This window comes from Agelaius tricolor, unplaced genomic scaffold (genome assembly GCF_023055355.1).
Source record: "Agelaius tricolor isolate 1412-34295 unplaced genomic scaffold, bAgeTri1.0.p SCAF_43, whole genome shotgun sequence".
NCBI classification, from domain to species: domain Eukaryota; kingdom Metazoa; phylum Chordata; class Aves; order Passeriformes; family Icteridae; genus Agelaius; species Agelaius tricolor.
In genome coordinates, this window is record NW_027269303.1 from 2741823 (window position 1) to 2765805 (window position 23983).

At 53.6% G+C, this 23983-nt stretch overlaps 1 protein-coding gene across 1 annotated transcript in view; it reads right to left on the reverse strand.

Annotated features, from left to right (window-relative positions):
* LOC139604076 (uncharacterized) overlaps positions 1-23983 on the reverse strand; it is a 1261625-nt gene that overhangs the window by 1225792 nt on the left and 11850 nt on the right. The window contains 1 exon segment of the mRNA XM_071455063.1: positions 1585-2550. Within this exon segment, the coding sequence (XP_071311164.1) occupies positions 1585-2550 (966 nt within the window).

Here is a 23983-nt window from a genome sequence, read left to right on the forward strand (position 1 = left end):
ATGGGGCCCCACATTGTCCCAATGGTCCCTTGCTTCCCTGAGGCCCTGAGGTGTCATAATGCCCCCTTGGTGACACCAGGCCCTGAAGGGTCCCAATGGTCTCCATGGTTCCATCAGGCCCCACAGAGCCATAAGGGTCTCTGGGTTCCATGAAGCCCCGCTGGGTCACCATGGCCCCTTGGTTCCATGGGCTCCAGTGGTGCCACCATGATCCCCTTGGTTCCATGGGGTCCCCACAGTGTCCCAGTGATCTCCATGGGAAGGGAAGAACCCAGCCCCAGTGTTGCAGGGGCAGCCACCAGAGGCCAAGGCCAGCCAGGCTTGATGGTACTGGCAGATTGTGCCTGGGAGCAATCCTTGGATATACAGAATTTTGGAGGTGGAATCCCAATTTCAGACATGGACACCTAGAGGATAAGGATGGTTGTTTTCCATTGGAAACAAAGCACGGAACACTGATTACACAGTAACATTTGGGGATCTATGGGAAGCATTGGGGATCGTTTCTGCACCTCGTGACCCAAAAGGAGCTTCTCTAATAAACTTTGCCTGAAGCTCCCACTATGCCCATCACAGGAACCCATAGTGTCTGGGACATCCCGGCTCTTTGGCATCCTGGGAACTCCTGGGATGTCACTGTGGAATGGCTGTGACTGCCTCTGACCACAGGGCTCTTTACCATCCCAGAAACGCCTGGGAGGTCTCCATGGAGCCCCTGTCTCTGCCTGTGACATTGCAGCTCTGGAACAGCCTGGAGATTCATGGAACCCTTCTGAGGGCCTGTGACAAATCTGATCCTTAGTAGGCAACCATCACCAGTCCACTGTTGCTATGGGCAGTTTCCATGGACACCATCACCAGCCCCCTGTTCCTATGCTCAGTCCCTTGGCAGCTCCATGGAGACCCCATGCCAGAGGTGGTTGCCATGGCCACCAGGGCTGGCACCAGCTGGGATGCTCGGTTTCCACGGGCCGGGCTTCAGGAATGGGATTCCCCAATTTCCTGCTCCCGCTAAAACCGCGCTGCCCTCGCTGCCCTCCCGCCTCCCATGGAAAGCATAAAAGGCAAAGATCCCGGGCTGGGATAAGAACAATTTATTGGGAACTGCAACGAGATAAAGAACAAACAGGAACAAAAACAATATTGATAACAGAAGGGATAAGTAAAACTATTTACAGAGAAAACTACAGCATCAACAACTAGTTCTTCCTGGCAATGTATTTCCTCCTATCTGGAAAGGACACCCTTTTCCTCAGGGAGAGAGAGAGAGAGTCCCTTTCCTGCCCCTGGCAATGACCTGAGGTGGGAGTGAATGTAATGACAGGGCCATGGCCAGACCCTCATGTTCTCCAATCCCACATCATGTCATTGGCAGGGGCGGGAAAAGGGACAGGTGTCTTCCCAGCATGGATCAGAGGGAACATGGATCACCAGGGCTCTTCCCAACGTGGGGTCTCCAATGGGGGATAAAGCTGGAGCAGTGCATTAAACTCTTCCTGCAGTTGGGGCATGTGCAGGGCTTCTTTTACTGGTGCCTCCGTTGGTGTCTGCTCAAGTGAGAGCTGCTGGTGAAGCTCTTCCCACACTGGGGACACTCGTAGGGCCTCTCCCCAGTGTGGATGCGCCGGTGGGTGACGAGGGTGGAGTTGTGCTTGAAGCCCTTCCCGCAGTCAGGGCAGAGGAAGGGCCTCTCATCCGTGTGAATGCGCTGGTGCTGGAGGAGCTGAGAGCTGGTGTAAAACCTCTTCCCACACTCGGGGCACTGGTAGGGCCTCTCCCCTGTGTGGATCATTTGGTGGATGATCATTTGGGTCTTCCTACTAAAGGTCATCCCACATTCCCCGCAGTTGTATGGCCTTTCCCCAGTGTGGATCCTCTGGTGGCAGATCAAGAGAGACTTCTGCCTAAATCTCTTCCCACATTCCCCACACTCATAGGGTCGTTCCCTGGTGTGAGTCTTCTGGTGGTAGATCAGGTTAGAGTTCTGGCTGAAGCTCATCCCACATTCCCCACACTCGTAGGGCTTCTCCCCGGTGTGGATCCGCCGGTGCCTGATGAGGTGGGAGTTGCGCTTGAAGCCCATCCCACAGTCAGGGCAGCGGAACGGCCTCTCATCCGTGTGAATCTGCTCATGCAGGAGGAGATCGGAGTTGGTGTAAAACCTCTTCTGACATTGGGGACACTCGTAGGGCCTCTCCCTCTCCCCAGCGTGGATGCACTGGTGGGTGATGAGGGTGGAGTTGCGCTTGAAGCCCTTCCCACAGTCAGGGCAGCGGAAGGGCCTCTCATCAGTGTGAATCTGCTGGTGCTGGAGGAGACTGGAGCTGGTCTGAAACCTCTTCTGACACTCAGGACACTCGTAGGGCCTCTCCCCAGTGTGGATGCGTTGGTGGATGATGAGGGCAGAGCTGCAGCTGAAGCCCTTCCCACACTCACCACACTCGTAGGGCCATTCCCCAGTGTGGATCATCTGGTGGCTGATCAGGGTGCTGCTCTGCCTGAAGCTCTTCCCACACTCCAAGCACTTGTGGGGCTTCTCCCCATTGTGAAACTGCCCATGGCCCACCAGCTCTGAGCTCTGGCTGAAGCTCTGTCCACCTTCCAGGCTCAGGGTGGGTCTTTCCTCCTCAGAGCACCCTGGGCTGGGTTTGGAGCCCCTCCTCCTGTGGGATCTCTGGGGATTTTCCTCCACGTTGGATTCCTGTGTCCTGGAGTCACTCAAAATGGCCTCATCCATGAGTTTCTGCTGTGGGGATTTCTCCTCTCTGGTCTCCATGCTCAGCTCCTTCCTGGGGAGAGGAAGGCCAAGGAGAGGATGGGATTTGCCTCCGTGCCAGAGGGAAGGGGAAGGAGATCCCCCCAGTGCATCCCCAGCAGGACGGGGTTGGCAGCAGGGTTGTCCTGCAGCCGGGGGCCGTGCTGGGCTGGGAGATGGAGCAGGAGAGAGGAGGAAAGGGGCACTGACTTCCTCCTCACCTTCCTGAATGTCCCGGGGCTCCTTCCTCTTCCTTGCAGCCTCCTCCTCCATCTGGCAAAGGTTTGGGGATGTGAAATCCTGTTCTGGGAGGAAAGCAAGGGATGAGCGCATTGAATTTTTTACTGGTTTCAAGGCACACCTGGGGGAGAGTCTAAACCAGAATTACAATTTCATAAGAAAAGAAGATCAAGGCAATGGTACAGAAACACTGCCTTAAACTGACAGAGTCAGGATATAACCCGACACCCTGTTGCTGCTCAGGGTGGTGGCTGCAGTCCCATTAAATGGTGGCTGCAGTCCTGTTGGAGTGATGAACGTGATTCTGTCCAAGCAGTGATCCTGTAGAAGGGTCTGGTCTTCCTCTGAAGGTCCAGTGGTGGTTCTGGAGCTCTTGTCCTCTGGGAATCCAGTAGGCAAGCTGCTCCTGGTGTTGAAAGGCTCACCTTATATCCAGGTAGGAATGCTTGGATCCTCCCCCTGGGCGGAGCATCCCACAATGGGAGGATGGAATTTGATCAGTCCTGCAGTGACACTCAATGGCCCATTCCCAGAAGATATCTCCCCTGGAGGGCGTGATCAGGGCTGAGTCATGGAAGAGATCAAGAACACTGCCCCACCTGTTTCTAGCAGTTGATGAAGATGGGGATTGAAAACATGCATTTGGTTCCATCTTACATTGAAGCCTGAAACAGTGGGGGAATCCCTGCTCAGGGGGTGAACACCACCCCCCTTACCCAAACTGGCTCAGGTGTAAAACCCCCACCCTGGGAAGGCCACGCACACAGGGGACAATGTCACACTTGCCCTGCCCCAGGGGAGGTCTCTGTCCCTGTCACTCTGTGGCTGTCACCCCTTTTCTCTTTCACAGGCGGGGGGCTTTGCCAAATCTAAGAATAATTTTTTTCTCTTTCCCTGTCACCTTTGTGACATCTACACAGAGATTTCCCTTCCTTTTCCTAATCTTTTCATAAAAGAGGTATCTCAATGTATTGGGCTGAATTTCCACGTTTCTTTTATCAGAGTGTGGCAGCAGCAGAGCTGGAGCTGTGCAGGACCAATGGATTTTGGAATTGCCACAAAATTGCTTCTACTGTGAGTTTACTGAATTTTGGGATTTGTTTGCATTTTCACCACAAGTGACTTTTGGGAAGAGCAAATTCAAGGCATTTTCTGTAGGGTTAAGTTTGATTTCTGTCAAGAAACAACTTTACTTTGTCCAGTGTCCAGTGAATGCTCAAGGGGTCTCTGTGCCTCTTGCCCTGGGGTGCTTTGGAGTGGCTTGGGGGGGTTGTCCCTGTCCCTGTCACCCCAGGCCATTCCCCAGGGGTCTCCATCATTCTCACCCCAGGGAATGCCTGGGGGGTCTCCCTCCCTCTCTCCCCTGTGCCAGGGGGTGCTCGGGGCAGTCTCTGTCCCTCTCAGCCCAGGGGATGCTCGGGGCTCTCTGTCCCCTGGCCCTGGGGGATGCTCGGGGGGTCTCCATCCCTCTGGCCTCAGGCAATGCCTGTGCAGGGCTGGGCACCAGGGGCTCTGTGTCCCTCTCACCGCTGAGGCTGCTCGGGGCTGGGGGGGCTCTGCCACCTTCTCACCCCTGGGGAGGCCGGGGGGGTCTCTGTCCCTCTCAGCCCTGCTGGGACCCCACCCAAACATCATCGGGGTCACAGGGACAGAGACACCCCCAAACCCCCAGAAGGGCTGAACCTGGGATTTGGTTTGGGGCCGAGGATTTAGGAAGGGGCTGGAATTGGGGCTGGGCTTGGAGTTGGGGTTGAGATTTGGATTAGAGCTGGGATTGGGGTTAAGGCTAGACATGGGATTGGCTTTAGGGCTGGGGTTGGGATTGGGTCTGGGGCTAGATGAGTCTGGGACTAGGATGTGATTTAATACAGAACTGTGAGTGTGTCTGAAAATGGATTGAGATTGAGACAAGGATCAGGGTCAGGTTTGGGACTGAGTTTACCCAGAGCAGGAGAGGGGGGATGTCACTGCAGGAAGGTTTGGGAAAAATCCTGTTTTGGGGAGAAACAAGGTGTGAATGCCGTTGGTTGGGGATTCCTCTTCCCAAGTCCATCTCTGTAAGTCACCTGATGTCCAAAAATCAAGAGTGAATAAACACAGCCACCCGGAGTTTCCCATTTCAAATCTCATGCCTCTGGGGTTTCTGGTGGATCTCAGGGAACTTGGGCTTCTTGCTGTTAGTGCCTGTTTGCTATTTGGCTGTTTTGTGTTCATTGTTTTCTCCTATGTGCAGATCTTCAGGGCTGTGCTGAGGATCCCCTCTGAGCAGGGACAGCACAAAACCTTTTCCACCTGCCTCCCTCACCTGGCTGTGGTCTCCCTCTTTGTCAGTACTGGCACATTTACCTACCTGACGCCCCCCTCCATGTCCTCCCCATCCCTGGATCTGTCCCTGTCAGTTCTGTACTCGGTTGTTCCCCCAGCCCTGAACCCCCTCATCTACAGCCTGAGGAACCAGGAGCTCAAGGCTGCAGTGTGGAGACTGATGACTGGATGGTTTCAGAAACATTAAACTGCTGGCCAATTTCTGCAAAATAATTTTAATAAAAATAATATATGATGCTTTGTGTTGGTTTGGATTTGGGGTGTTGTTTCCCTTGTTTTAATTTTTCATATTATCTACAAAGAAATATAAATGTTTGTGCCATTTTTCATTTCGTTTCTCTCCACCTTCCCTGTGGCCACAGACTGTGTCAATGAGGGGCTGCGCTCTTGGTGGCTTTAAATGAACAATAGGATCTCCCAGCAGAGTTTTCTGCAGAGATGCCCTTTTGTTGCCTTCTCTGGAGCTGCAGCAGCAATGTCTGTGTGCAGAGCTGGGGCAGATCAGTGCTGGCCCAGCAGCTGTGCCCAGCAGCAGCAGCAGCAGCACTTGGTGTTGCCAGTGCTGCTGCCGTGGCCCTGCCCCGCTGCCCTGGTGGCCCTGGTGTTGCTGCAGGGCCTGAGTGCTCTCGGGGCCGGGCACAGCCCTGGGGGTGGCAGTGCCGGGGCTGCAGCAGGGACAGGCCATGGGCACTGCTGGGGCAGCGCTGACGCCTCAGGCCAGGCCCTGGGGGCTCCAGGCTCCTTGCCCAGGCTCTCTCCAGAACACGGCCAGGCCAATGCTCAGCACAGAAACCCCCGTCAGCAGCCCCAGGCTGGCCGTGGGCAGGCTGGGGGCAAACAGCATGGCTGGGGCTCTGCAAGGGCCCTGGGGCAGACGGGAAGGAGCAGCAGAGCAGGGGCTGATCCATGCCCAGTGTGCTGCACAGCCCAGGGCAGCGTCCCAGAGCGTCCTCATGCAGCTGCCAACAACATCCCCCCTCTGCAGCCCTGGCCTCTCCCCCAGCTCACACAGGTGCCCCATCCTTGCAGGCACAGACACGGCAGCACTGCCTCAGCAGCCCCTGTTTGCATTGCACACAGCAGGGCCAGCACCCCCATGCTGTTGCTGTGGGGACATGAACCTGAGGGAGCACAAATGCCATCAGCCCCTGGGGCCAGCAAGGCCTGGGGGACACCAGGGAAACCACTCAGCTTTGTCCTGGCCTCTGCAGTCAGCCAGAAAGTTTGTTCCCATCAGCTGGGAGTTTCCTGTGCCACTGCAGACGCTGTTGCTCAGAGCCAGGGCTGCCTGGCAGCCACCCCCAAACTGCCCTCAGCATTTCCTTGGCTTCACCTTTGCTTTCTCCACTCTTCCTGCTTCAAATTTCTTCCAACTGCCCAGCCCTGTTCCCTCCCCTGCAAACAGCCCATCCCTGGTTGCCCTTTCCTCTCTGGCCCCACTCCCCATTGCAGTTCCTGACTTGGCACCATGGGAACATCCCTTGGGCAGCAGGATCATCCTACAAGTGCTGCAGGAATTGTCTGCAGGCTCCTGCAGTGCCTGCTGCTGCTCCCTTGCCAGAGGCACCCCAGGCCAGGGAGGCACATCTGGGCTGCTGTGTCTGCCTCTGGGGCTCCCTGTTCTGGGCAATGAGGAGGAGCTGCAGAGGCTCTGCAGGACTGACAGGATGGGCTTTGGGGCTGCCAGGAGAAGCTGAGGGACCTGGGCTGCTGGAGCTGCTGAAGAGGAGGCCCAGGGCTCATCCTGCAACTGCTCCAAGGGTGGTTTCAGAGAATCCCAGAATCAGCAAGGCTGGAAAAGACCTTGGAGATCATCAAGTCCTACCTGTGCCCTGACACTGCCTTGTCTCCCTTGAGCCTCCTCTTCTCCAGGATAAACAACCCCAGCAGTTCCCTCAGCCTCTCCTCACAGGACTTGTGTTCCAGACCCCTCCCCAGCCTTGTTGCCCTTCTCTGGACACACTCAGCCCCTCCATGTCCTTCCTGTCAGCACAACTCAGAGGCACCAGCGGCTCCAGCTGGGCAATGGAGTGTGGAATGTGGCTGGGAAAGCCCTGCCTGGGCTGGGCCAAGCAGCACACACAAGCCCTGACCCCCATCCACTAAAAAGCTCTCTCAACAAGACATTTAAAAGGAATTACAATTGTTTGTGTACACTGAGTTGGACGCACTGGATAAATATCAGCAAGAGATTCTCAGGAGCTCTAAACAACAAAAGAGGAACTTTACTGGCAACTTTAGAAAATCAGAGAAACTGGCCAAAGGTTTAATACAACATTCAATCAACAAGAAACACTTCTCATAACATTACCTTTGCTCAATCAACTTCACAAACTGTAAGCCTGTTTCATTTTAAGTTACTCAAATTTTGCAAGAAGAGGGAGTAAGAAAAAGACAAATAACATTTAGAGAAGCACACACACAGAGTTTCCATCTCCTGGATTCCAGCACTGTTCATATGGAAATTCCAAGAGGAGGTAGGGTCAATATGTGTGCTTGTCTTGTGGTCAGCCTTCAGTACCCCTTGGTCTTCCTCGGCCCTTCCCCCAGGTGGGACTTGGGCTCATTTGGTCCCTCAGGAGCTGGGCTGGGGCTGCAGAGGTGGCTGTGGAGCATTGCCTGTGCTGTGCCAGGGACTGGCAGCCACTGCTGGGCTGGGATAGAGGCTCTGGGGGGATTGGGGTTCCAGGGCAGGGCAGGGCTGGGCTTCCAGGGTAGGGCAAGGCTGGACCTGTCCCTTCCTCCCCCACACATAAAATGCTTTGGGCCAACAATCTCCTTCAATCTTACAGTAAGGCAGTGTTGGAGGTGGAATTCCATTCTGGCCATGGGCACCTGGACTAGAAGGACAGTTCTTTTCCATAGGAAGGAAAGCCCAGAGCCCCAGTGTTTGGAAGGCAGGTGAGAGCCTAAGTGGGCCATGGCCAGGCAGACTTTTCAAGAATTGCAGATTTTTTCTGGGATCAGTCTTTCAATTAAGGGAATTTTGAAGGTGGAAACCCAGTCTCAGCCATGGGCACCTGGAGAACAGGACAATTCTTTCCCATAGGAAGGAAAGCACGGAGCCTTCCCCAGTGTTTTGGGGACAGATGAGAGGTGACCATTGTGAAACTGTTGCCAGCCAGACCTGTCCTGACAATATTCCTATTGGAATAATCCCCGGATATAAGGAAATTTGGAAGTGAAATCCCAAATCTGGCCAGGGTGCCTGGAGGAGAAGGACAGTTCTTTTCCATAGGAAGGAAAGCATGGAGCTCCAGGGTTTCAGCAGCAGTTGAGAAGAGACCCTCAACAAGCCAAGGTCAGCTGGACCAGTCAGGCAGCCCATGGGAGGCCAAAGCAGCCACACCTGTTCTGTGCTCCCTTGGTTTTGGGGGCCCCACAGTGTCACAATGGTGCCTTGGGTCCATGAGGCCCCACAGTGCCATAAGGGTGACTGGTTTCTATGGGGTCCAGCAGTGTCACAATGGCAAAGTCCTGCAGTATCACAATGGACCCATGGTTTGATGGGGTCAAACAATGTCACAGTGGCGCCAAGGTTCCAGAAGGCCCTGCAGTTTCACATTGGTCCCACTTATTCCATGAGGCCTTGCAGTGTCACAATGGTCTCCACTGTTCCACAGGCCCCACAATGTCACATGACTCCTCTGTTCCACGAGCCCTGCAATGTCACAATGGACCTTTGGACCCTGGGGGTTTGCAGTGTCACAATGATCTCCTTTGGCTCCACAGTGTCACAATGGACCATTGATGACTGGAGGCCTGGCAATATCACCCTGGAGCTTTGGTTCCATGCAGCCCTGCAGTGTCACAATGAACCCTTGGTTGAATGGGGTTCCACAATGTCACCATGGTCTCAAGTTTCCATGCAGCCTTGCAGTGTCACAATGGTCTCCTTTTGGTTCCCAGTGTCACAATGGACCCCTGATGACAAGAGGTTCCACAGTGTCACAATGGACCTTTGGTTCCATGCAGCCCTGCAGTGTCACAAAGGCATTTTGGTTTCACCAGGCCCCACAGTATCACAATGGTCCTCTTGGTTGTGTGGGGACCCCCAGGGTCACAATGGTCTCAATGGTTCCATGGGGCCTCACAGTGTCACAATGGTCTCCTTGGTTCCACGAGGCTATAAATTGTCCTGATGGTGTCTCTATGGTTCCATGAGGCCCAGCAATGTCACAATGGACCTTTGTCACCATTGTGAGACCATGGGGTCTCACAGTGTCACAATGGTCCCTTGGTCTCACAGGGCCCCGCAGTGTCACAATGGTCCCTTGGTTCCATGGGCCCTGTGCTGCTGCATTCCCCCCTCCCCTTCTTAGGCCGCCCTGCCAGCTGAGAAATGCTCCTTGGGGCTCAGCCTTGGCCAACAGCCCCTGGGCTCAGCTCCTCTGCAGCTCATCACAAACACTGTCTGCCCCAGGCACTGCTGCCGCCCAACCAGCTCCTGCTTTCTGGAGGAGCAGCCCTGGGAACTGCTTTTGTTCCCTCAGTGGCACAACATCCCTGTTCTCACCCTGCCAAAGAAAGCTGTTGATGCCAAGTGCAGCCAGGACGAACCATTGCTGGGACTGAAGCCCCTCTCTTGGGGCCCTGCAAACAGCGCTCCAAAAGGAGCCCTTGGAGCTCTCCTGGGCCAGCGACTCCCTCTGAGTGGGGCCTCTCCCAGCCGGGAACTCTCCCGTTTGCTGCACTCGGGGATCCCCAATAATGACGGAGCCTGGGCCAGTCCCCCCACTCCTCCAGGCTCAACCCTTCACCCTCTGGGGAGATGCCAAAGGATCCACAGGGAGCATTTCCTGCCCTCAGGGGAATTTCTCCCAGGTGCCTTGCACTGACTGTTTGTGTCTGTGTGCAAACAGGAGTGCCTGTGCTGGGGAAATGTGGCAGAAATGCTGCTCTCTGAGGGGTTTGAGTGCCTTGGACAGCTGAATCGGTTGGGCCTCGTAAGGAAGGTTGAGTCACAAGGTCTAAGCCAAGTAAATGTTTCTAAGAGTTGTTCTTTTGTGATGTTGTTACTTTTAATAGAAGTTATTAGGTAAATTAAATACTGTTAGGTGTTATCCTCTGTCAAATAAGTAAGTCATGGTTTATAAGTTAGGTTAAATACTCTTAAGTGCTTTTGTTTTAAGGTATCAGTTAGGGTTAAGGTTTAACTTAAGTCCTGTTAAGATTGAGCTCTGTTTAAGCTTTTGGGCTGTATTCCTTTTATCCTTGCCCTCACTGTCCTTGTGTCACACACACACACAGGGACAGTTCTCAGTTCATTTCTGGTTTCCTTGCCTGGATTTGGTTTGGTTTTGTTGTTGCTTTGTTTCCTTGGTGTGCCTGAAGTGTCCAGTCAGGAGCAGAGTGACTCCTGCCAAGGAACTTTGTGCTGCTGACTCTTAATATTAAATCTGGTTTTTGCTGATCCCTTGCTGGGGATTTTTTCAGCGCTCTCAAGGCCTTGTTCATACCAGGGTGAAGGAGCCCTGGCCCAGGCTCTGGCCCTGGGGGACATGGGGATGCTGCCGGGAGGTCCCTGTCCCCCTGTGCCACCCCCAGGGCCCCGGCCCCCCGTCCCCGTGTCAGGCTCTGGGGTCGATCTCGTGGAACATCCTCTGGGGGAGGCTGCGGCGCCGGGGGCGGGGGGACCCGGGGGGACAGGGGACCCCGCTGTGCACGAGCAGGGTTGGACTGCTCTGGGGGGAACTGTGAGGGGGGCCGGGGCAGAGTGACCTCCCCAGTGACCTCACACAGCCCCTGTGATGTCACACAGCCCCTGTGATGTCACAACCTACTCTGATGTCACAGAGCACCCCTCTATGATGGCGGGATCTGCTTTATGGCCTTCCATCCTACTCTATGATGTCACAGCCAGATCTTTGATGTCACAACCCACTCTCTGATGTCACAAAACCCTCTCTGTGATGTCATACTGCCACTCTGTAAAGTCACAGCACATACTTTGACCTCACAACCAGCTCTGTGATGTCATACAGCCATGCCATGATGTCACAGCCTGCTCTGTGATGTCACATAATCCCTTCTATGATGTTGTAGCTGCTCAGTGACCTCACATAAACTCTGTGATGTCATAGCCTCTCGGGTCGGCTGTTTGTCTCTGCCCCGAGACACGTGGGATGGTTCTGAGGCAGCCCGTGCTCCAAACGATGAGTCTGGACTCTTCACTTTTTGCTTTTCAGGTTGTTTATTATTTCTTATCTACAAAATTTCCTTTCTGCCCAGCCGACATCTGCACAGCAAGGCAGCCACATGCACTCTAACTGGCCCCAAGGTGGTGTCGTTTTTATATACTACAAACTACGTATATCATATTTACTTTTAAGTCCCAATACCTATCACCTATGTTAGACAGTGCACTTCTACTCTGAACTAATCCCCAAGTGCCAACAGCACAGTAGAAAATGGAGAACACAAAGAAGAAAGAAGAAGGACGAGACACACCCTGATTCCTCCATCTTGTCTCCAAAACCCCTATACCAAAAACCCCCAAAATCTATACTTCCACCCTGTAAATACATCATTCTTGCACCATTCAAAAGTGACTCTTCTGTCCTCATACACAGGTGGCAATTTGCTGGAAGGATCAAAATCAAGCCACCAGGTGTTCCTGGGAGCATGCCAGGGTCTCCGAGCCCCCCGAGAGGGTTTTCGGCAACTCTGGACATCCAGAGGAATGTGCTGAGTTCCCACAATAGCCCAATCTGTGACCTCACACAGCCCACTCTGTGCTGTCACACAGCCCCTTGCTGACATCACAGCTGCTCTGTGCCTCCATGACACAGCCCCAGAGGAGCTGCTGTGACACAGCCCCCTCTGGGACATGCCACAGCCCCTGCCAGTGCTGAGCCCCTGGGAGCTCTGTCTGTGCCCTACTGGTGCCCCTGAGGGGCCCTGGCAGTGCCCCAGCCCTGCTGGGCTGTGCACAGGAGCTGCTCCTGGCCAGAGCTGTCTCTCTGCAGCTCTGCTGCCCTTGCCAGGAGCTGCCTCTGGGCCAGGAGCCCGGCCCAGCTCAGCAGCACAGACACAGCACAAGGGCTTTAATGACCCTCTGGGGCTTTGGTGCTCTTTGCATCAGACTCAGCCCCTCAAAGTTGGCTCAAAGAACTTCTCAGGGATTCAAAAAGAGGGTGAAACAATTAAGTTTCTCATACTTTAAAAAGAGATCCATCTGAAGGATAGGACTGAAAAAGCATCCCCAGGTTTCAGGTAGAGCAGAACACTGGTGGCAGTGATGACAGGTGGGGACAAGCAAGGCAAAGGTGTCTCTGGTGCTGAGCAAACCTGCGCCTCTGTCCCTGCAGGCTGTGGGCATCCCCCGGCTGCCCCACCTGGCTGGCCCCTTCCTTTGCTGACAGCTCTGCCTCCTGCCTGCCTCTGCCTGCCCACACAAAGCCTTGGGCTGTTCCAGGCTCCTTCTGGGGGACATGCTGCACCACAGCCCTGCCCTGCCAGGGAAATTCCTTTCTCCTGGTGTCCACTCTGGGCCTCCCCAGCTGCCCTTGGTGCTATTATGTCTTCTTCAGCCTCATTCCCACTAGGAAGAAAAGCTCCAGCCCCTCTGAAACCACCCTTCATTTCCTCCCAGGCTACTCCTGTTCTGTCCTCAGTCTCCACCCCACTGAGCACAGAGCCTGCAGACTCTCCCTGCTGGTTTTATGATGAGGCCTCCAAACCCCATCTTGGGAGATTTTTGGGTCCTCTCCAAGGTCTGTGAAAATGGAAAAATAGCAATCAAAGTTATTTTCTCCCAAATCTTGCAGTGACAAAACAAGGGTCAATATCTCTAAACTGAATGAGGGCAGATTTACATTTGTTAGAACAGGAAATATTTTTCAATTATGGAAGTGACATGAAACTGCAGCTGTTTTTCCATAGAATTGGACGCCCCATCCCAGGAATTGTCCAAGAGCTGGAGCTTTGTCCGACCTGACCCAGTGAAACCCCCTGCCCTCCCCAAGGACAGAATTCCTGCAGTGTGGGTTCTCTGCTCTGCTGGGTGCTCTCGCAAGGCTTCTGGACACAATGTCTGCTGAGGGCAGCCAGGCTGCTGCAGGGGCAGTGTCCTCACAGCCATCACCATGGCAGCCCTGTCCCCTGGGCCTGGCTCTGCCCTTTCCTCTGCCCCTGCCTTGGCTCTGCTGGCATGAAGAGTTTTGTCATTGATATCTTGTCCCCGAGGTGCTGGGGCCAATGGCTTCCCAGTCAGGCTCCTGGGGCAGAAGTGGCTTTTCAGAGGCCAGCCAGGAATGAGCCCTGAGGCAGCAGCTCTGCAGTGGTGGCCACTAGGCCGGGCTGCCAAGGGAGGCTTCTGGCCATGGCCTGCAAGCAGCTGCTGCTGCCAAGGTGCCTTTGGTGCCTCAGGCTCTCCCTGGCACAGCTCCCAGCATGGCACTCTGCCCTTGGGCCCGAGGCCTTCCCTGTGCTGGGGCTGGCCTGGGGCTTTTTCTGCAGCGGGACCTGCCCTGCTGATGGCACAGGAAAGGCAGTTCCTGCTGGAGCAGGAGGCTCTGCCTGCAATGGGCTCCAGCAACTCCAGCAAGGCCCTGATGACTTCAAAATTGCTGTCTAGAGCATGATATTCTAATTGGTGTTATAGCTCATGAACTGCGGAGTAAATAACTCTGCTTAGAGATCTTTCTGTACGATCATGATCAGAATCAGTCAGAGCTGTATTTATACTAATTTATCTGGTATTCCATCATTAATAATGCGGGACAAATTGTATTGAAGTTGAATTCCACCTGTCAAATCTTTTACACCTTTGACAAATTCAGGGGCTGCGATTGGATCCAGCTGCTCCCAGTCTCCTCTCTTAGAAGGAATTTTAAGAGTCTAAGGGCCCTGCAGGGGTTTGAGGATCCATGGTGTCTGTTGGGTGTCATTTCTCCACCTCATGACCCAGCAGGAGTTTCTCCAATAAAGTAATAAAGCTTTTGCCTGAAGCTCCCACTGTGCCCATGACAGGAACCCCTGTGAGTGTCTGGGACATCCCGGCTCTTTGGCAGCCTGGGCACTCTTGGGATGACACGGTGGAGCCCGCGTGAGTGCCTGTGACAGATGGGTACCTTTGCAGCCCAAGGTGCCCTGGGATGTCACCATGGAATGGCTGTGACTGCCTCTGACCACAGGGCTCTTCACCATCCCCAGAAAGCCCTGGGAGGTCTCCATGGAGCCCCTGTCTCTGTGTGTGACATTCCAGCTCTGGAACAGCCTGGAGACTCTTGGAATGTCCCCATGGAGCCACTCTGAGGGACTGAGTCTGATGCAAAGTGCACCAAAGTCCCAGAGGGTCATTAAAGCCCTTGTTCTGTGTCTGTGCTGCAGCAAGGGACTGTGTGACAGCACAGAGTGGGCTGTGTGAGGTCACAAACTGGGCAATGACATCACAGAGTTTTTTGTGTGAGGTCACTGAGCAGCTACAGCATCATACATGGAACTGTGTGATATCACAGAGCAGGCTGTGACATCATGGCTTGGCTGTATGACATCATGGAGCAGGCTGTGAGGTCAAAGTGTGTGCTGTGACATTACAGAGTGTCAGTATGACATCACAGAGAGGGCTTTGTGGCATCACTGAGGGGGTTGTGACATCACACAGCTGTCCGTGACATCATAGTATGAGGCCATAGAGCAGATCTTGCCATCATAGAGGGTGGCTCTGTGACATGAGGGAGTGGGTTGTGACATCACTGGGTGGCTGTGTAACATCATAGAGCAGCCTGTGATACCACAGAAAAAAACTGTGACATCGCAGTGTGACTCTTTGACATTAGAGTCATCTGTGACATCACAAAACAGCTGTGTAACATCACAGGGGCTGTGTTACATCACAGGGGCTGTGTGACATCCCAGGGGCTGTGTAAGGTCACTGGGGAGGTCACTCTGCCCCGGCCCCCCTCACAGTTCCCCCCAGAGCAGTCCAACCCTGCTCGTGCACAGCGGGGTCCCCTGTCCCCCCGGGTCCCCCCGCCCCCGGCGCCGCAGCCTCCCCCAGAGGATGTTCCACGAGATCGACCCCAGAGCCTGACACGGGGACGGGGGGCCGGGGCCCTGGGGGTGGCACAGGGGGACAGGGACCCCCCGGCAGCGTCCCCGTGTCCCCCAGGGCAAGAGCCTGGGCCAGGGCTCCTTCACCCTGCTACCAACGAGGCCTTGAGAGCGCTGAAAAAATCCCCAGCAAGGGATCAGCAAAAAACAGATTTAATATTAAGGGACAGCAGCAAAAAGTTCCTTGGCAAGAGTCACTCTGCTCCTGACTGGACACTTCAGGCACAGCAGGGAAACAAAGCAACAACAAAACCAAACCAAATCCAGGCAAGGAAACCAGAAATGAACTGAGAACTGTCCCTGTGTGTGTGTGTGTGTGACACAAGGACAGTGAGGGCAAGGATAAAAGGAATACAGCCCAAAAGCTTAAACAGAGCTCAATCTTAACAGGACTTAAGTTAAACCTTATCTTTAACTGATACCATCTACTTCATAATTTAGCAAAAGAACAGCACTTAAGAGTATTTAACCTAACTTATAACCTATCACATTGCAATTTAAAAAATCTAATAAACTTAAATAATAATTTAAATTAAACTTAACAACTTAGAAAAAGAACAACTCTTAGGAGCATTTAACTTAGTTTAGACCTTGTGTTTTAACCTTACTTACTGATGTTTGGATATCTGACTGACTCAGCTATCCAAGGCACTCAAACCCCTCAGAGAGCAGCATTTCTGCCACATTTCCCCAGCACAGGCACTCCTGTGTGCACACAGACACAAAGAGTCAGTGCAAGGCACCTGGGAGAAATTCCCCTGAGGGCAGGAAATGCTCCCTGTGGATCCTTTGGCATCTCCCCAGTGGGTGAAGGGTTGAGCCTGGAGGAGTGGGGGGATCGGCCCAGGCTCCATCGTTGTTGGGGATCCCCGAGTGCAGCAAACGGGAGAGTTCCCAGCTGGGAGAGGCCCCACTCAGAGGGAGTCGCTGGCCCAGGAGAGCTCCAAGGGCTCCTTTTGGAGCGCTGTTTGTAGGGCCCCAAGAGAGGGGCTTCAGTCCCAGCAATGGTTCATCCTGGCCGCACTTGACACCAACAGCTTTCTTTGGCAGTGTGAGAACAGGGATGTTGTGCCACTGAGGGAACAAAACCAGTTCCCAGGGCTGCTCCTCCAGAAAGCAGGAGCTGGTTGGGCGGCAGCAGTGCCTGGAGCAGACAGTGTTTGTGATGAGCTGCAGAGGAGCTGAGCCCAGGGGCTGTTGGCCAAGGCCGAGCCCCAAGGAGCATTTCTCAGCTGGCAGGGTGGCCTGAGAAGGGGAGGGGGGAATGCAGCAGCACAGGGCCCACGGAACCAAGGGAGCATTGTGACCCTGTGGGGCCCTGTGAGACCTGGGGACCATTGTGACACTGTGGGGCACCATGGAACCAAGGGAGCATTGTGTCACTGTGGGGCCCTGTGAGACCAAGGGACCATTGTGACACTGTGGGGCCCTGTGACACCAAGGGACCATTGTGACACTGTGGGGCCTCATGGAATCAAGGGGACCATACTGACAATGGGTGGCTCCATGGAATTCAGGAATCATTGTGACACTGAGAGGCCCCATTGAACCAAGGGTCCATTGTGACACCACAGGGCCTCATGGAACTGTGGAGAACATTGTGACACTTTGGGGTGTCATGGAACCAAGGGGCCATTGTGACACTGTGAAAACCCCATGGAGCCAAAGGTTCATTGTGACATTTCAAGGCCTCATGAAGCAATGGAGAGACCACTAAGACACTGGACAGCCTCATGGAAACAAGGGGCCATTGTGACACTGAGGGGACTCATGGGATCATGGAGACCGTTGTGAAACTATGAGGGCCCATGGAATAAGCCAAGCATTGTGACACTGTGGGGCCTCATGGAACCAGTGAGACCATTGTGGCCCTGGGAGTCCCCACAGAACCAAGAGGACCATTGTGATACTGTGGGGCCTGGTGAAACCAAGAGGCCTTTGTGACACTGCAGGGCTGCATGGAACCAAAGCTCCATTGTGACATTGCAGGGCCTGATGTCATCAGTGGTCCATTGTGACACTGTGGAGCCAGAGGAGACCATTGTGACACTGCAAACTCCCAGGGTCCAAAGGTCCATTGTGACATTGCAGGGCTCATGGAACAGAGTCCCGTGACATTGTGGGGCCTGTGGAACCATGGAGACCATTGTGACACTGCAAGGCCTCATGGAATCCTTGGGACCATTGTGACACTGCAGGGCCTTCTGGAACCTAGGGGCCATTGTAACACTCTGGGACCCCATTGAACCAAGGGTCCATTGTGACACTGCTGGACCCCATGGAATCAAAGCACCACTGGGACACTGCTGGGCCCCATGGAACCAAGGGGTCCATGGTGATAGTGCAGGACCTCATAAAAGCAAGTGAACACAGAACAGATCTGGCTGGTCTGGCCTCCCGTTGACTGCCTGACTGGTCCAGCTGACCATTGCATGTTGAGGGTCTCTTCTCATCAGCTGCTGAAACACTGGGGCTCCGTGCTTTCCTTCCCAATGGAAAAGAACTGTCCTTCTCCTCCAGGTACCCATGGCCAGAATTGGGATTTCATCTCCAAATTTCCTTATATCCAAGGATAGTTCCAATAGGAATATTGCCAGGACAAGTCTGCCTGGAAATGGTTTCACAAGGGTCAGGTCTCACCCGTCCCCAAAACCCTGGGGAAGGCTCCATGCTCTGCTTCCTATGGAAAAGAACTGTCCTGCTTCTGCAGGTGCCCATGGTTGAGATTGTGGTTCCACCTCCAAAATTCCTTAAATCCAAAGACTGCTCCCAGACAAAATCTGCCATTGCTGACAAGTCTGGATGGCCTTAGCCTAGTGAGGCTTTCACCTGCCTTCCAAACACTGGAGCTCTGTGCTTTCCTTCCTATGGAAAAGAGCTGCCCTTCTTGTCCAGGTGCCCATGGCCAGAATTGGGATTTCATCTCCAACATTCTCTATTGTGACAGACTGAAGGAGATTGTGGCCGAAAGGATTTTGTCTCTGGGGGAGGAAGGTCCAGCTGTGCCCTGCCCTGGAACCCCAATCCCCCCAGAGCCTCTATCCCAGCCCAGCAGTGGCTGCCAGTCCCTGGCACAGCACAGGCAATGCTCCACAGCCACCTCTGCAGCCCCAGCCCAGCTCCTGAGGGACCAAATGAGCCCAAGCCCCACCTGGGGGAAGGGCCCAGGGAGACCAAGGGGTATTGAAGGCTGACCACAAGGCAAGCACACATCTTGACCCTACCTCCTCTTGGAATTTCCATCTGAACAATGCTGGAATCCAGGAGTTGGTAGCTGTGTGTGTGCTTCTCTGTATCTTTTTTGTCTTCCTCTCTCTCTGTCTACTTCTTCTAATTCTGTCCTCTTGCAAATTTTGATTAACATTAAATTGAACAGGCTTAGAGTTGTGACGTTGAATGGCCGAATGAATGCTTTGAAAAGTGTTTTTTGTTGATTGAGTATAATTTTAAACCTTTTGCCAAAGTTTCTCTGATTTTATAAAGTACCCAGTAAAGGCGGTTTTGTTGTTTTGAGCTCCTGGGAATCTCTTGTGGTTATTTCTCCAGCACATCCAACTCAGATGACACAAATAACTGTATTTCCTTTTAAATGTCTCATTGAGAGAGTTTTTTAGTGAATGGAAGTCAGGGCTTGTCTGTGCTGCTTGGCCCAGCCCAGGCAGGGCTTTCCCAGCCACATTCCACACTCCATTGCCCAGCTGGAGCCACTGGTGCCTCTGAGTTGTGCTGCCCCAGCCCCAGGGACGCTCTCCTTGTCTGCCCATTCCCCCACGGTCTCTGGGCAGGGATGGCCTCACTGGGGGCTGCTGACATCCTCAGCAACATGGAGGCTGCTGCTGAATTTCCCTGCTCCAGAGGCTTGTTCAGCCTTCAGCTCTTCAGTGCAGGAATTCAGTGTCCCAGGGCTCATGAACATTCAGAACACCTGAACAAGCCAAGCCTCTGGGAATCATCTGATTTTAATTTTCAAATCCTTTGTGGTTAAGTAGATCTCAGTAGTGTATTCAAACTGAATACATGATATTTAAAAAGACAGCGAGACAAGATTTTGTAGGTCCTGTTTAGTTTTGTTTTCCAGTTAATTCATTGAGACGTGCAATCTCTGATTCACACTGAATCCATGTACCTCCTCATGCAGTTTGAATAGATATGAAAATCAAGACCCTTCATGGCTGACAATCAATCAGACTCTGTCCCTACCCCCACCCCACCATTTCCCCCATCCAAGCCCTGGCACTCAGAGCAGCCTTGGGCAAATCTGAGCTCCCTCCAGCCCAGGCTGCACCTGCAGCTTTCAGCTCCTTGGCTCCCACTCCCACCTGCTTTCCTTGGAGAAGGAGCTGCCCGAGACACAGAGGGATGTTCATTTCTTGTCAGACAACAAAGCCAAGGGAAGGCACAGCTCCAGCAAATGCAAAAGTCATTCTTTCCCTGGCTCTGCCCTGCCCCTGATCCCCCCAGCCTGTCCTGTTTCCTTCTTCCCTGCATTGTCCGGCTCTCTCTGGCACAAGTGAGCTCAGCTCTGGGGATTGAGGGAGGTGCAAGTGCAGCCACTGGAGTGGGAATCACAACTCATCAGGTTTGTGTCCTTTGGGGGTCAGGAACTGGTGAGACTCAAGGGTACAGAAAGTTTCTCCTCATGGCCTAGAGACCACAGTTGAACAGGACAAAATTTAATAACAATCTCATTCTTCCCTGAGCCATGTGCAATGTCCCAGCAGCATCTGATGAGTCCACCATCCACAAGTGATTTCCATACTAAAATTAATTTCACACAAATGTGGTTCTGTGATCGATATAAACACAATTAAGTTATTGTATCAGGATGCTCATCCTGGAGTGGGGGCAAAACAGCTCCAACAATTCCTGATTTGCAAAGCTGTCAGTGGTGGATGGAGAAGGGAGGTCAGGCTGCTCTTGGTGTTGAGGAAATGCTGAAACCAGCCTGACTTATTTCATCTCCTCCTGTCCTGGCTGATCTCCCCTCTTTCCCCTTCCACCCATTGGCTTTTGTCTCCCACCAGGCCCCCGGTGAAGAGCCTGGCTCTGTTTTCTCCATCCCCTCCTCGCAGGCACTGCCAGGCTGGGATGAGGAGCCCCTCAGCCTTCCCTGCTCTGGGCTGGACAAGCCCAGCTCCCTCAGCCTCTGCTCACAGGCCAAGGGCTCCAGCCCCACCTTGGAGGCCCTTCCCAGACCCTGCTCCAGCTGCCAGACATCTTTCCTGCCCTGGGCAACCCAACCCAGGCTACAGTGACCTGGATAATCCCCGTCCTTGACGTCCTGGTCACACAGACCTGGCCCCTTGTCCCCATGTCAGGCTCTGGGGTGGATCCTGTGGAACATCCTTTGGTGGAGGCTGTGGCTCCAGGTGGGCCGGGGGGATCCTGTGGGACAGGGACCCCGCTGGGCATGGACAGCATTGGACTTGTTGGGAGAAACTGTGAGGGGGAGCTGGGGCCGAGTGAGCAACCCAGTGACCTGACACAGCCCTGCTGGGATGGCACACAGCCCCTCTGGGATGTCACACAGCCCTGCTGGGATGTCACAGCCCATTCTCTAATGTCACACAGCTGGCCTCTGATGTCACAGCCAACTCTGTGATGTCATAGCCTTCTCTGTGATGTCAGATATCTGCCCTGTGATGTCACAGCTGGCTCTGTGATATCACAGAGGCAGTATGTGATGTCATAGCTTCTCAATGACCTCACATAACCCACTCTGTGATGTCACAGCCCACTCTGTGACCTCATGTTACCAGATGATCAATTGTCTCCACCAGCTGAGCTCACACCTGGAGCTTGTTCTCCACATCCCCAGGCCTATGGAAACCACACAGTGCCCATTGTGTGAGAAGGGGAACTGGAAGTTCAGCAGCCTCAGGGTCCTGCCAGCTCAGCCAGGCCCACTGGATCATTGGGGTCCACGACCACCAGGGACCACCAGAGAGACCCCCAGGACAGAGGAACACAGGGGTAAAGGGGAGGGGGAATATGTTAATGATTTTGGGGAAATGATTATCATATGCATGTTAAGTCCAGGACAATCAATGGGTATGTGTGCAAAATACAGAATATAAACAGAAACTTTCCTGTACTCAGCATGCTCTCCCCTGTGTCAACAGCAGAATGAAGAATGCTGCTTCTTAATGCTACATTGGGGCTAAAAAGAGTTTTCTGTTTCACTGAATTTTTGGTAACGCTCCCCCTGTCAAGGAAAGCTCTGTCTGCTGCTGTTCACAGACAGAGAAGGGCTGAGGGCAGATGTGGGGCTCAGAGGCTGCCTGGGGCACAGTGACCATGAAATAATCAAGTTTTCAATGTTCTGTGAAAGAAGGAGGGGCAGCAACAAAACTACACTGGAATTAGGCAGGGCAGACTTTGGCCTGTTTAGGATGCTGATTTGGGGAGTACTGAATCAGGTACTGATTTTTTAAAGAGAAAGAGCCCTTAAAATCAAAGGGGTCCAGGAAGGATGACACATTTCAAGAAAGTAATCTCAAGGGGGAAGGAGCAGCCTGTCCCAGTGAGGCAAAAGATGAGCTGGTGAGGAAAAGGACTGGCCTGGCTCCACATGGAGCTTTTGTGGGAACTTAAGGGAAAAAAGAGGATGCATCATTTTGAAAAGAGAAACAGGCAACTCAGGAAGTGTTTAAGGAAGTCGTTAGGTTATGCAGAAAGAAGAGGAAAGAGGTGAAACCCAATTAGAGCTTAATCTGGCCACTTGTGTGAGAAATAATAGGAAATGTTTCTATAAATATATTAGTAGCAAAACACCAGATAAAGAGAACCTCTACTCTTTATTGGATGCAGTGGGGAATACAGTAACTAAAGAAATGTCTGAACAGTTTAACACCTTGTCTGTCTCAATTTTCAATATTAGGACAGGTTGTCCTCAGGACAAGTGTTTTCCTGAGCTGGTAGATGGGCACAGGGAGCAGAACAGCCCCCTGGAATCCAGGAGGAAGCAGCTGGGGACCTTCTGAGCCACTCAGATGCTCACAGGTCTATGGGAGCAGATGGGATCCATCCCAGGGGGATGAGGGAGCTGTGGATGAGCTCCCCAAGCTGCTCTCCATCATTTACCATCAGTCCTGGCTCAGCAGGGAGGGCCCAGAGCACTGGAGGTGCCAGTGTGAGCCCATCCCCAGGAAGGGCTGGAAGGAGGAGCTGGGGAACTCCAGGCCTGTCAGCCTGACCTGGGTGCCCGGCAAGGTTATGGAACAGATCACCTTGAGTGCCATCCCAGGGCACCCACAGGATGGCCCAGGGATCAGAGCCAGCCAGCGTGGATTTAGGGCTGGCAGGTCCTGCCTGACCAAGCTGGTCTCCTTTTATGCCCAGGTGACCCACCTGTGGATGGGGGAAAGGCTGTGGATGTTGTGTGCCTGGACTCCAGCAGAGCCTTTGACTCTGTCTCTGACAGCATTCCCTGGAAAAGCTGCAGCCCACGGCTTGGGCAGGTTCCCTCCTGGCTGGGAGATTTAAGAGCTGGCTGGAGGCTGGGCCCAGAGAGTGGTGGGGATGGTGCTGCACCCAGCTGGTGTCCAGGCACTGGTGCTGTCCCCAGGGATCTGTGCTGGGCCCAGTCCTGTTTAATATCTTCACTGATGACCTGGGTGAGGGGATCGAGTCCAGCATTCACAAATTGCAGATGGCACCAAGCTGGGTGTGAGTGTGGATCTGCTGGAGGGCAGGACAAGAAGACCCAGCCTTAAGCTGCACCAGGGGAGGTTCAGGCTGGACAATAGGAAGGAGTTCTTCACAGAAAGGGTGAGTGGGAACTGGAATGGGCTGGCCGGGGGGGAGGTGGCAGAGTCACTGTCCCTCCCCAGTGGCACTCAGTGGCATGGTCTGGGTGACAAGGCAGTATTAGGGCATTCGTTGGACTTGATGATCCCAAAGGTCTTTTCCAGCCTATTTGATTCTGTCATTCTGTGATGATTGGGACACTCTGGGGCCATTGTGACACTGCAGGGCCTTGTGGAACTAAGAGGACCATGGTGACACCGTGCAGCCCCACAGAACCAGGGGTCCATGGTGGTGCTCCGGGGCCAAATGGAACCAGGGAGTGCCCCGTGACACTCTGGGTCCTTGTGGAACCACAGAGGCCATTGTGACACTGCTGGGCCTCGTGTAACCAAGGGGTTTCATCATTTTGACACTGCAAAACCAAGGAGACCATTGGGAGACTGCAGGGCCCAGTGGAACCACGGGGCCGTTCTGACACTGCGGGGTCTCATGGCACCAAGGGGACATTGTGACACTGCAGGATCCTGTGTAACCAAGGGGCCACTGTCACACAATGGGGCCTCAAGGAACCTGGAAGAACGTTGTGACACTGTGTGGCCTTGTGGAAACAAGGAGTCCATTGTGACACTGAGGGGACTTGTGGAACCACAGAGACGATGGTGACAGTGTGGGACCTCATGTGGCCATGGGGCCATTGTTACACTCTGGGGCCCCATGGAACCAAGGGGACCATTGTCACATTTTGAGGCCCCATGGAACCAAGGAGACGAGTGTGACATTGCAGGGCCTGGTGTAACCAAGAGGCCATTGTGACACTGAGGGGCCCCATGGAACCAAGGACATCTTCGCAAATGTCAC